This window comes from Myotis brandtii, unplaced genomic scaffold, assembly GCF_000412655.1.
Source record: "Myotis brandtii unplaced genomic scaffold, ASM41265v1 scaffold678, whole genome shotgun sequence".
Classification (NCBI taxonomy): domain Eukaryota; kingdom Metazoa; phylum Chordata; class Mammalia; order Chiroptera; family Vespertilionidae; genus Myotis; species Myotis brandtii.
Genome location: NW_005370648.1, coordinates 426,643 through 438,763, shown reverse-complemented (window position 1 = coordinate 438,763; position 12,121 = coordinate 426,643). Strand labels below are relative to the sequence as shown.

Genomic DNA, 12,121 nt, shown 5'->3' with positions numbered 1-12,121 from the left:
ATGAATAGAAGGAAGGTCAGATTCATGGGCGAGCAGCCAGAGACCCTGGAGACTATTTTTACTCCAGAAGAAGAACAGGAAGGAACAGGAACAAAAACCGGAACTCACCCGAGAGAGATGGAAAGCAAAAAGGAGCAACTGCAAGAAGCAAATGGGAAGACGGTGAGAAAAATAGATCTTAAAACTAAAATTGTATTCCTAACAGGGAAGCTAGGGGGGCTGTAGGAAAAGGCCGAAAGCGAGAAGAAAACCCAGGAAGCGACAATAGCACTACTCAGAGGAAGTATTTCAAATGCCGACATCTTACGAGGGTCAGCGAGGGCTGGCTGGTAACATTCTTGCCTCTGGCATTAGGTCATGAGTTCAAGTCCCACATTAGGATTTGGCCTCAAACCAAGCTTTGATTTTCCAGCAGCTCTGGAAGGCCGGGAGCGCTTTCCATTCCTTGGTGCATGAACCAGACCACCCTCCTGTGCAACAAATGAAACATACTAGGAAGAAAGGGAGACTCAGAGAGAACCAGCAGCTATTCTCTCAAAAATCATCAGACTGGAGAAAATAAGGAAAAAAAGACGAAAGTAGGAAGTTTTCATATGCAAGATATCCACTGCGTTTGTCGTTAGAACCCTGTGAGTGTGGGGTGTTTTCCCCATCCAATTGTAGAGAGAAACCGGTCCGCATATTCAGTGCGCCTGGAATACCAGGAGCAGCAGGGGTGGTGGCAGAGAAACACGGATCCCCACTGAGCATGAAGATATCATTAGGTAATTAGCAACAATATATACAGAAAAGAAATAATATATAGAAAAGATTGCTTCTGAGATGAGGGAAGAAAGACAGGACTAACAAACAAACCACATGCCCATCAAGCACTTGGGTGGTGAAGAAAGGGAGGGGGGGAAGCTTAAGGTTAAATAATAACAATAAGAATATCCTTATATTTGTATAATAAGCTACATGTTAAAAGGTACTTTTATATACATTAACTCACATGATTGTCTTGATGAGGCCCCACTACTCAGTGAGTGCGTGCCACCATGTCCCCGGCACTGTGCCCAGCACCCTCCATTCGTACCCCTTCACTCCTCATCAGGAAGGGACTGCTACTGCCCTCCCTTTACAGGTGAGGAACTCAGGCTTAGAGAGGCCAAGTAACGCCCCAGCTCAAGCCCACACAGCTCACGCGTGGTGTGGTGGCGGCCAGTTTTGTACTCAGGGCTGTCTGGTTCCAAAGCTCAGGCTCCTGGCCACGGCACTAGTCCCCCTTCTTCAACCAGGGCTCCTGCTGGAAACACCCCTGACAGAGGAAGAGCGACCGGGAGGTGCCAGCTCCTGCAGAGGCCCAGCTGAGGAGAGGGAACCATGAGCTCATTCTCCAGTCGGCCCGGGCGGCTCTGGGCCTTGCTAACGCTTGGTTAAGTCATTTTTTAAATAGATATGCTCACTGTGTTGTGTAATTAGGAGGAGTCCACGTTTGGACAGAAACCAGCACATCTTTTCCTGTACTTCACAAACTAACCAAATGCTTCTGATTTCCTCAATTTTCTCTTTAGGAATACCAGTTATCTCAGCAAACAGTTTCTAGTGTGCCGGTTTTCATCGGAAAAGTCATGACTACAAAGCATTTTATTTTTAGCCAAGGGCTAATCCAGTTTCAATTATCTTTAATTTACCTATGACCATTAAGTGTCCTTTAGTTACAATCTGTCCAGATTCCAGCCCCATTGCCAGCAGTGACAGAAGTTATAGCATGAACTCGGCACGTGAGTAGGAAGGAGTCACTAGGAAGAGGGTTGCAGAGCGCCTTGGTTGATAGGACTGACCACAGACACCCTGCTTTTAGCAGAAAAGGCTTGTTTCTGGCCTTCAAATCATCTTTAGAATTATGAAACTGGAGGGACTCGGCCTTGGCTTCGCTTTTATAAAAGATGAAAATGGGTATTTAAATCAGCAGGAAACAAAATAAAGGAAATAGTTGAATTGCTCGATTCTTTGCTGAAAAGAGCAAATAAACAGAAACCGTGTGGGGGAGTGTACATGGGAGAAGATTAACTGTGTGGAAATGAATTCAAATGAATGGGCCACAGATGGCACAAGCATTTAAATGCTAGAATATGTAGGGTAATGAGTGTATGAGGGTGAAAAAAAAAGTAAATAAAACCACCACCAACACACCATCCCACCCAACCACCACCGGTGGTTCCCTTAGAGGTCATTCGCTGAATGACATGGAGGAGAAGATGGCTCTGAGGAACCAAGCCAGGCAGAAACCCCAGTCATCGGAATGCAGCACACAGGCACACCGGTGAGGAGGCACCGGGAGCTCGGCAATGATAAGCCAACAGGATCGCTGGTGACTCGTCTGCACAAAACTGACTGAGCTTCCGCCAAGGCAGTGTCTTCTACCTAATGTCGTCCGCTTGTCCTTCCCTCCTTCCTTCCTTCCTGCCTGCCTTCCCTCCTTCCTTCCTTCCTTCCTTCCTTCCCTCCTTCCTACCTGCCTTCCCCCCTTCTCTCCTTCCTTCCTTCCTTCCTTCCTTCCTTCCTTCCTTCCTTCCTTCCTTCCCTCCTGCCTTCCTTCCTTCTCTCCTCCCTTCATTCCTTTCCTCCTTCCCTTCATCCTCTATTTTTATTCTTTGTTAAACTGAAGAAAGGGAGGCTTTAATCAGTTATATAGAAGAGGCCATGGAATGACATTATAAAGATGCACCAAATCCTAAAAAATAAAATGTGAAAAGACATTTTAATTTAGGGAGGGAGGGAGGGAAGGAGGGAGGGATTGCAGTAATCTAGGGGAGCATCGGATCTTACCAAAGTTTCTTCTATGAAACGAGTGAGGTTAGCAATGAGTGACCTCCAAGCGCAGTGATGCCAGCAGCCAAGATAAACAGTGTCAGGGTCCGAGGCATTGAGTAGGACAAGGGAAAAGACCAGGACACCCAACCATAAAATTTCTTGTGTCCCTAACAACACCATTATGAGTTTAACTACTGTTGTCTAAAATACAACTCTGTAATCATAGACCTGTGGGTTCCATATTTACTCTCTCTCCATGGCCTACAGATTCAATTTGTTTAGTTTGTAGAGAAACAGAAGACTAAAAAAACAGAAAGAAAGAAACCACCAGCCCTCCAAGTGCTCTGGACTCTGAGAACCAAGCAGTGCTCGCTGCCTCGTGCATGGTGAGCCTCCCCGAGATTTCCTCCCCGAGATTTCGGCTCTGGACATGACACATCAGGCAGGCCCAGGTCTGGTCACTCGGCAGGGTCCCTGACAGTGAGGGAGGCCTTTGCTAGTATATACACGGGGAAGGCCTAGCTCCAGGTGCCCAGGACATTTCACCCAATGAGAGGGGATGACGCTGACCCCAAAAAGCCAGAAGGCTCTGACCTGTTCCTTGAAACCAGGAGCCTGAGATCCATGCCTGCCAGGCTTCCTCTTCCTGCCCCACCCCCGCCCCCTCCGCACTGCTACCCCAGCACTCTCCCTCCTCTGTGATTCTCTCCTCCACCCACCACTGAACCTCCTCAGTGACTCCCCCCTCCACCCCACCACTCTCCCTCCTCTGTGACTCTCCCCTCCACCCACCATTCTCTCTCCTCTGTGACTCTCCCCTCCACCCACCACTCTCCCTCCTCTGTGACTCTCCCCTCCTGCCCTCTCTGTTCTGCTGCCACCTCCATTCAGCACCCACCTTCCTCACTTCATTACCACTTTAGCCTCCTCCCCTCTCCACACCCCAGTCTGGCTCCTTTCCAGCGCATCCACCCCTCAGCTGTCAGTCATCTTTCTAAAATGCAAATCTGACCATGCCACTCTGCTGAGAGCAGAGGGACTGCCAGAGCACTCAGGACAAAGCCAATTCCACAGCGCAGCATGCCAGGCTCTCAGGGACAGGGCTCCCGCCTTTCTCTCTGGCCTCCCTCCTGTCACTTTCCCATGCTGGGCCCCACATAGCGGTCTCATCCCCAGCCTCCATGCTCTCCCCATGCTGTGCTCTCCGACCAGAATGCCCCCCAATCCCCCCCACTTATCCTCATTTAACTCCTACTCATCCGACAACTCTTCACTGCACAGGCTTCCTGAAGCGCCCACCCCCCACTCCCATCTGATTGACAGGGCCCCCCTCCAGGGTTCCCCTAACGCAGTGTGGATCTTGCTCATGTGGCACTGATCACACTTACCACAATACACTGTAACTAGTGTCGGTCTCCGTCTCCCCACTCCCTGTCAGCTGCTTATGAACAAGGGTGTTAAGTTTTATTTTGGAGCCTCAAGATTTAACATGGGGTCTGGTATACAGTAGGCTTTTGATGAATAAATGAGCGCTCTCAAAGGCGAGGTTAGCAGACTCAAATACAGATGACAGAATCCTACAAAGAGACATGCAACTGTAGTGAGAGGGTCACACCAGATGTGCTTACTAGCAAACGACCCAGAAACTACCCCAAACTCCACACTCCAACTCAACTCTGTGGAGACATCCACACCCACCAGCAGGCACTAGCGAGCTGGCTACGCCTCTCTAATGGAATAAGTGAAACATCATTTAGTATCTTCCCTCACTGAACCAATAATTTCCTGGCCTTGCTTACAGAAACCACTTTTTTCTATAAAAGGTGTATCATAGTAGAAATTCAAATGTTTTATTTATTTTAGCTTATTATTGCACATTTGAATATAAGACAGTCATTACAAGATTCTGATTATTTAGAAGGGGAAGCATAAAAAGATACGTATGTCATAGAAAAAGGAAACTAAAGGAAGGGGACAGTAAGATAGTGACAAATGCCAGCTAAGCGACAATGGGAAAGGCACAAGATATACCAATTGCTCTCCTTCTCTTTCTAAATTGAAAACTCCAAGAAACTCTTTCCTTATAATTTCATGGGAATAAGAATGAAATATGTTTATAATATAGATTTAACAGGTGTATAGTTTAAATAGAAAAAGTTAATGCACCGTGGCCTTTTATATTTTCTGTTATGTATTTTGAACTCAATTGGGTGCCCTCTGGGTGGCTGAACTGAAATAGATATTCTTTTTTTTTTTTAATATTTTAAAATCCATTTTTTAAAATATATTTTATTGATTTTTTACAGAGAGGAAGGGAGAGAGATAGAGAGTTAGAAACATCGATGAGAGAGAAACATCGATCAGCTGCCTCCTGCACATCTCCTACTGGGGATGTGCCCGCAACCCAGGTACATACCCTTGACCGGAATCGAACCTGGGACCTTTCAGTCCGCAGGCTGACGCTCTATCCACTGAGCCAAACCGGTTCCGGCAGAAATAGATATTCTTGATAACAAGGCTAAACAGTCCTTGCACAGCTCGATCCCAACAGGTTTGGAAAGCAGTGAAATGACCCAACTCGCTCAGGAAACTCAAATTTACTGTATTTTTTTTTTATTGGTTTAGGCTACCATGTTATTGGGTTATTTTAGAAACACGTTCCCAAGGTCAAAATGAATAATGCCAGCTGGTTCACTTACAGATGGTTACTAACTTTTGACATTTACTTTCTAAAGCCCAAACTAAACATTCCCATAGACAAGAATAATGCAACCCAAGGGCCAGTTTTCCTAGATGAAAACAAAGATGACCAGCTATAAACGAAGGCTCCTCTAGGGCTTATCTCCTTACAGCTCTAAGATCCTGCTCCTGAGCTGTCCAACCACATCATTGCAATGCTCGCCAGCACTCTTTAACTCTTCCAGGGCCTATCAGCCTTCCACATTCAGCAATAAGACAAATATCCCCATTTGAATTTAGGTTAAACACATTTTCCTGGACCCTGTGTCTGTCATATTCTAAATACAGCGGAATGGGCCCTTGTTAAGAACCTTAACAGTTGACCCTGACTGGTTTGGCTCAGTGGATAGAGTGTCAGACTGAAGGGCTCCAGGATCAATTCCAGTCAAGGGTTGAAAAAAAAAAAAGAAAAAGAACCTTAACAGTTGGAGTTGGGTCCTTCTCTGTCCACTTGAATATGGTACATTTCCTGCTTCCAAAGAATACTGACATTTTCTTAAACCATTTCTACATTTCATGTCAATGTATAATCACAATGCTGGGACCTCTTGCTTGTAAAAGGCACTGGAGAATTCCCTAGTTACTTCACTGCCATGAATTTTTTTGCTAAAATGAAGAATCACTACTTTTGTCTGTGCCCTGCTTGTTCTAGAAAGGATGTAGTAAGATAGCTATAATCATTACCTAATTGATTTTTTCTTGCTCCCATGCTCCCCTCCTCTACTTTATAAGCTAACGTCTTTGTGCTGATTTCTTTATGAGTAACCATACATTCATATTTATCAAGACAATATTCGTCTCCCAAAAAGGGGTGAAGCTTGATCTGTTCATTCAACAAACTGTTAACGAGTTTCTCCCAGCTGGATGGCCACAGATCCCACTTCACCCAGCTGATAGCGTAGTGGGGACACTCAGAACAAACAGGCAAGTACAACAGAGTGAGATGCATGCATGGCAGAGGGACAGAGAATGCTCTGGACCACGCCCCAGCGATGCCTCCTCCAAACTTGGGAGATCAGAGAAGCTTCCCGGAAGTGGCGTTAGTTGAAAACATGAAGCATTATAAGCCACTTGAAGGCAATATGAATAGTAACGCCAACGGAACACCAGGTGGAATCAACCTAAATAGTGTACCCAAGTGAGAGTCAACTTCTGAATCCAGATATGACATGTGGTTATCTTACCACTGCCCCCATGTAATCCACGGACTGGCCACAATTCACCCTAAATGCTAAGTTCTGTAACATATTTCCAGTTCCTTTATTTCTAAATATTTTTGCTTTCTCTGAACACAAATTGTCCTATTCACTATCTTTACCCACATCCCAGCTATGAAGCATTTCAACTCAACCCAACAAGGGCCTATGTGGGAGACAATGTGATGAATATGGGATGTAGGGAGGGGAGCGCTGGGGCCCCAGCACAAGGACCACATAACCACAGAAGCGCAGAACTGAGAAAAGCCAGGTGACTATCCACTGACCATCCCACTCCCCACAAACCGTGCAGAGGTGACACAGCCCTACCACTCCTGCTTGTGAAACAAACACCCCCACTCTGAACTTATCTGAGGTTCGATACATTTTTCTGGACCCTGTGTCTGTCCTGTTCTAAAAACAGCAGAATGGGGCCTTGCTGTCAAAGCAAGTAGTTAAAGGACCTAACAGTTGGGTCCTTTTCCTCTGTCCATATGAATATGGTACATTTCCTGCCTCCAAAGAATACTAACATTTTCTTAAATCATTTCTACATTTCATATCAATGTATAACCACAATGCTGGGACCAAAGAAAAATAATCAGTTTTGACCATTTGCTTTTCCAAAAATCCCTGGACATTCTACAAGCTAACTGAATAGTTGGATGAAATTACTTTTTTAAATCTCTTCCAATCCTGAGATTTTATGATTCTATGACATAATTGGAGCCATCTTTCTTTGAGGGCTCTAGCCCAGTAAAATTATCCCAGACTATGATGTTATTATAGAATAAATATTGGATTGGCATTTCAATAATATTTGGTTTTTCAAAGTTACCAGACATAATCTCACTGTCAGTGGGCAAAACTGCAGCTACATGTGTAAGTAAACCCAGCCTGGGCCATACTCGGTCATGTGATTTACAACCAAAGACAGAGGGTTTTACTTCAAAAGATCCACTGAACATAAAATTTAACTAACACAAAAGAATGCCCTAAATGTTGTGGATGGTATGATACTTCACATCTAAGGGTGTAAAATTATTTTGCTATTGCCTGGTCAGTGTGGTTCAGTGGTTGAGCGTAGACCTATAAACCAGGAGGTTGCGGTTCGATTCCTGGTCAGGGCATATGCCCGGTTGCAGGCTCGATCTCCAGTGGGGAGCATGCAGGAGGCAGCTGATCAATGATTCTCTCTCATCATTGATGTTTCTATCTCTCTCTCCCTCTACCTTCCTCTCTGAAACCAATAAAAATATAAAATTAAAATAAATAAAATAAAATTATTTTGCTATCTTTTCCCAACTGAATCTAATTATGTTTTGAGATCTGAGTACTAGAAAATACCAAAATTGCATTCAGTCTTTTAGGCTTTTTTAAATAAGTCTTACAGGCATGTAAGCGAGAGCTATGCTCACCCTCTTGTGCTACATAGCCTCATCCATATCTTTGGTGCACCACACTTTACTCATCGAAAACGGAAAGCATATTGATAAGATACACATCTTCACAACAAAAAGCTCAACTTGTAGCTCAAGAGATCATTCAAAACATAAAAAAAGAAGCCACCTTGCTCAAGTCCTTCACCAGGTGTGCAATATCTAGGGTAAGATTACACCGGAAGTATATGTGCTCTTCTGAGCCAATATTCTCTTCCACTACTCTGGAAACAATATTATAATTAAGGCTGTTCCTGACAGCAAGCAACTAACCATCTGGGTTCAAACCCAGCCTCTTCTTCCACTTCCTAGCCGCGTGACCCTGGCAAGCAATTTAATCTCTCTGGGCATTAATTTCCATTGGGGGAGGGGGAAGATATAATCATGATTCCACTTTCTCCAGAAGGTTGTTGTATTATTTCAATAATACCCTCACCTCAGTCTCTAGTTTGCTTTAAACCAGGTGCTTTAAGGAATTCTGAAAGGGTTACTAGAATATAGGAAAATAAACATGGAGAAGCCACTGAGTCCTAAAGAGAAAGATTTTGGAATTGCAATGGCTCCATTGATTGAGTCACATTTAATTAAGTCTGGAATTTCCAAGGACAAAAACAGATCTTTCCAACAGACAAAAAAAAACCCACAGGCTAGTGGGATCAGAGTTGGAGAGTTCCTAAGAAGTTGCTCTTGAGGACTGGGGTGGTAACAGCGAATAGCACTCTGTTGAAATGGGAGGGAAGGGACAGATTCTGCCATCAACTGGAAGCAATCTTTTTACATCATCCTCCCTCTCAATATTTCAGCTCTACCGCTAAGTCTGGGAGAACCAACTCTAAACACTGTATAAACTCGGGAACACTGGGAGAGGGGGAGAGAAGCGAATGCCAGTGTACAGGACAGTCAGCGAGACTGCTACTAAGTCACTGTGAACATCTCAATGGACCACACTTGGTGCATTTGGGGCTACAGAGTTAACCCCTCCACTTCTCCATGACTGACTCATTGCTACTATGTTTGGATAAAAACTAAAACTGTCACCCAAGCAACATCAGTCTCATTAGAAGAAGAGGAACCACCAGCATCAGCAAATATAATGACCCTTTTGAAGGCAGCTGGTTGAGGACCTATGAATCATTTTGCAACACCCAGACAGGGCAAACCACATCAACAATACATCTAAACAAAAAGCATCGACACCACCACCAAAAACAAAGTGATGACTTGTCAGCACTCCAGTTCTTCTTTCCCTAGCAGGCCTACTGGTGACGCACCTCATTCATTTTTAAATCATATTCAGAGTAAGTCTCCGCCGACCTGTCCAATGAAGACCTCGAGTCAGGCCACACCTGCAGATGTCACCAACAGTTCACTCTCCTAGTGGGTGGGACCTCAGCCCAAAGTACAGAGCAGGAAAGACCTGAGTTGAAGCAGCTGGGGAAGCCGAAAGCAATGAAGGCCTGTGTCAGGAGGTCAGCAGACCAGCAGGCCCAGGCCAGAGGAAATCGTTGCTGCTGGCCATCCTGCCTTAAGTTCTGGGAGTTACAAGTCACATGCTGCCTCAGGTCTTTTTTGTTTGTTTGTTTGTTTAAATATATTTTTATTGATTTCAGAGAAGAAGGGAGAGGGAGAGAGAGAGACATCAATGATGAAGGAGAACCATTGATCGGCTGCCTCCTGCACGCCCCATCCTGGGGATCAAGCCCGCAGTTTGAGCATGTGCCCTGAATGGGAATTAAACCGCGAGCTCTTGGTTTATAGGTCGGCGCTCAACCACTGAGCCACGCCGGCCCACCACTGAATTTTCTGAGACCTGAAGTCAATAAAGATTGATGCAAGTGCATAATCTTCATTGCCCTCAAGCCCATAACTGGTAAAGCCTGAGTGTGGCTAAAATAAGGCTCAGTGAAAGCACATTCATCCCCTCTATTCACTCTCCCATTGTTTCCTTTCTCAAGGCTTCAGTGCCACCTCTCACTGCTCTCTCTGAGACTTACTTCCAGTTCCACATCAATAATTCCTTCCTTCTGCCACATGCTGACGCTTGCTCAACTAGCGATCCTGTCGCCAAGCTTTCCATTTCTCACACCCCCTGATTATTTGGGACGTGTTGAAGGATCCATTAGGTGATAAGGAATAACCTCACATGATCCCACTCAAGATTTTAGAATCTCAGTGGGAAAAATCTTGCTATGGAGGCAGTGTTTCCCCAAAGGCCCAGCAGTCTATGTGCACTACACATGAGCCGCGGGCACTGAACATGCATCTGCCTCCTCGCGGGCTGTAGAAAGGAGGTAAGAGTGGGACACCTGCCACCCCCCACAGGAAGCAGATTTGGAATGGTCTGTCCCCTGAGCATTGTGGGTACTCCATTTCGGAGTAAGAGAGGGGCTGTCAGCATCAGCAGAAGGGAGACCGGGAGAGAAAAGGGTGCCATTTGGACAAAACTGCTTGTGGTTCTTGTCTATCAGAGTGCTGCTTTCTGGTCCTATTCTTCTGTGTCACCTTCTGCTCCTCCGTCCCAACTCTATTTGCCAAATACTTCAAGATGTTTCTAAGAGGCTCTGAATTATTGAGGAACCTGGGGAAGATGCTTTGGGAAAAATTAAGTGCAAAAACAGACAGCCCTGTACAGCTGGTGCAAATACTTGGTCATTGGCAGTTTCTTTCTACGGCGGAAAGGGAATGGGGGGAGAGGGGGAAGCCAGCCTCTGCTAAATAATAATGAGATTCACAGAACAACAGACACAGCAGCTCCAAAGTTCACATCTCTCCGGCTTCACTCACCCCGAGCCACCTTGCTCCTTTATTGGCAGCCTGTTGAATCTGGACTCGCTTCAGGGTGACATGGTAGACAGCTCCTTCCTCTACCTCTTCACCCCAGTCCTGAATCGAGCTCTATCAGGGAATGGGAAAGAGAAAGAAAAAGGTTGTTTTGTTTTGCTTTGTTTTGTTTTTCCCTCCTCTCTGCAAACCGCAATCTCTCCCAGCTGCGTTGCTGCTTACCCCAGCACTCAGGGCAAAAGACAGTCTGTTCAAAATAAATATTACAATCAGAGCCATGCAAGACACATTGCGATAAAGGGAACGCTGAGATTTTCTTGGCCCCCAGCCCTTTCCTGTGGTATCAGGATCCCCGGACTTTTCCATTTAGTTATTTTCCTAGACTCACTCACATATCTTAAATAATTTTTAAGGTGTGTGGTGTGTTGTGTTCTTCCTTCCCCAGGGGGATAGTTTTTTCTTCTTAAAGAAACTCTGGTTTAGTCCTGATTAACTTTTCCTCCTTAAAGGAAAGAAAAAACAATTCCTTGGTAGAAAAAAAGTTTGTACTTTTAGAAGCGGCTCCGTTATTGGAGCGAACTACATTTTAAAGTCAGACACAAACAAGCATTTAAAATGCCAAGGGTCCTCACGCTTTTGGAAGTCAACCGCTTCCCATCGCCTTTCTCTCCTCTTATTGTTCGGGGGACCCAACAATTGGGGGGGGGGGGGGGGGGGGGGAGTTTTCATTTCCATAAAATCCTCTGGCAAGTGCAGAAGAAGCGACACATCATCACGCAGCTTCTAGTAAGACGTGATGGGATTCCATGTCCCGGGCTGAGCTTCAAGTCCGCGTTAAAGAGCCGCCGGGCACAGAGCGCTCCGCGGTTCGCCCCGACTCTTTCTCCTTAAAAGTTGTCCCTCCGGACAGACATCTGCCCCCCACACACCGCCGGCAAGAGCTGAGAAAGGGGGGCTCCCGGGAAGCGAGCAGACCCGCGGCGCCGGAGGCACACGGGCGGAGCGAGAAGGCTGAGCGCCCGAGCAGGGACGGGCGCTCCGTTCACTCGGAGGGAGTCCCGAGCGCCCAGAGCCAGCGGGAGAAGCTTCCCCGGCGGAGCGGGAGAGGCAGCGTTCCGTTACCATTTTAGCTTGCCAGAGCAATTTCATTCTCAGTGTTCCCTCCGGTTC

The 12,121-nt window shown here is 45.9% G+C and overlaps 1 protein-coding gene across 1 annotated transcript in view; it reads right to left on the bottom strand.

Moving 5' to 3' along the window:
- Positions 1-12,121, bottom strand: part of LOC102256657 (ral guanine nucleotide dissociation stimulator-like 1) — a gene marked incomplete at its 3' end in the record, with an annotated part of 176,593 nt that overhangs the window by 49,299 nt on the left and 115,173 nt on the right. Inside the window, exon 3 of the mRNA XM_005881328.2 lies at positions 10,955-11,065. Within this exon, the coding sequence (XP_005881390.1) occupies positions 10,955-11,065 (111 nt within the window). The remainder of the gene's footprint in view (positions 1-10,954; positions 11,066-12,121) is intronic.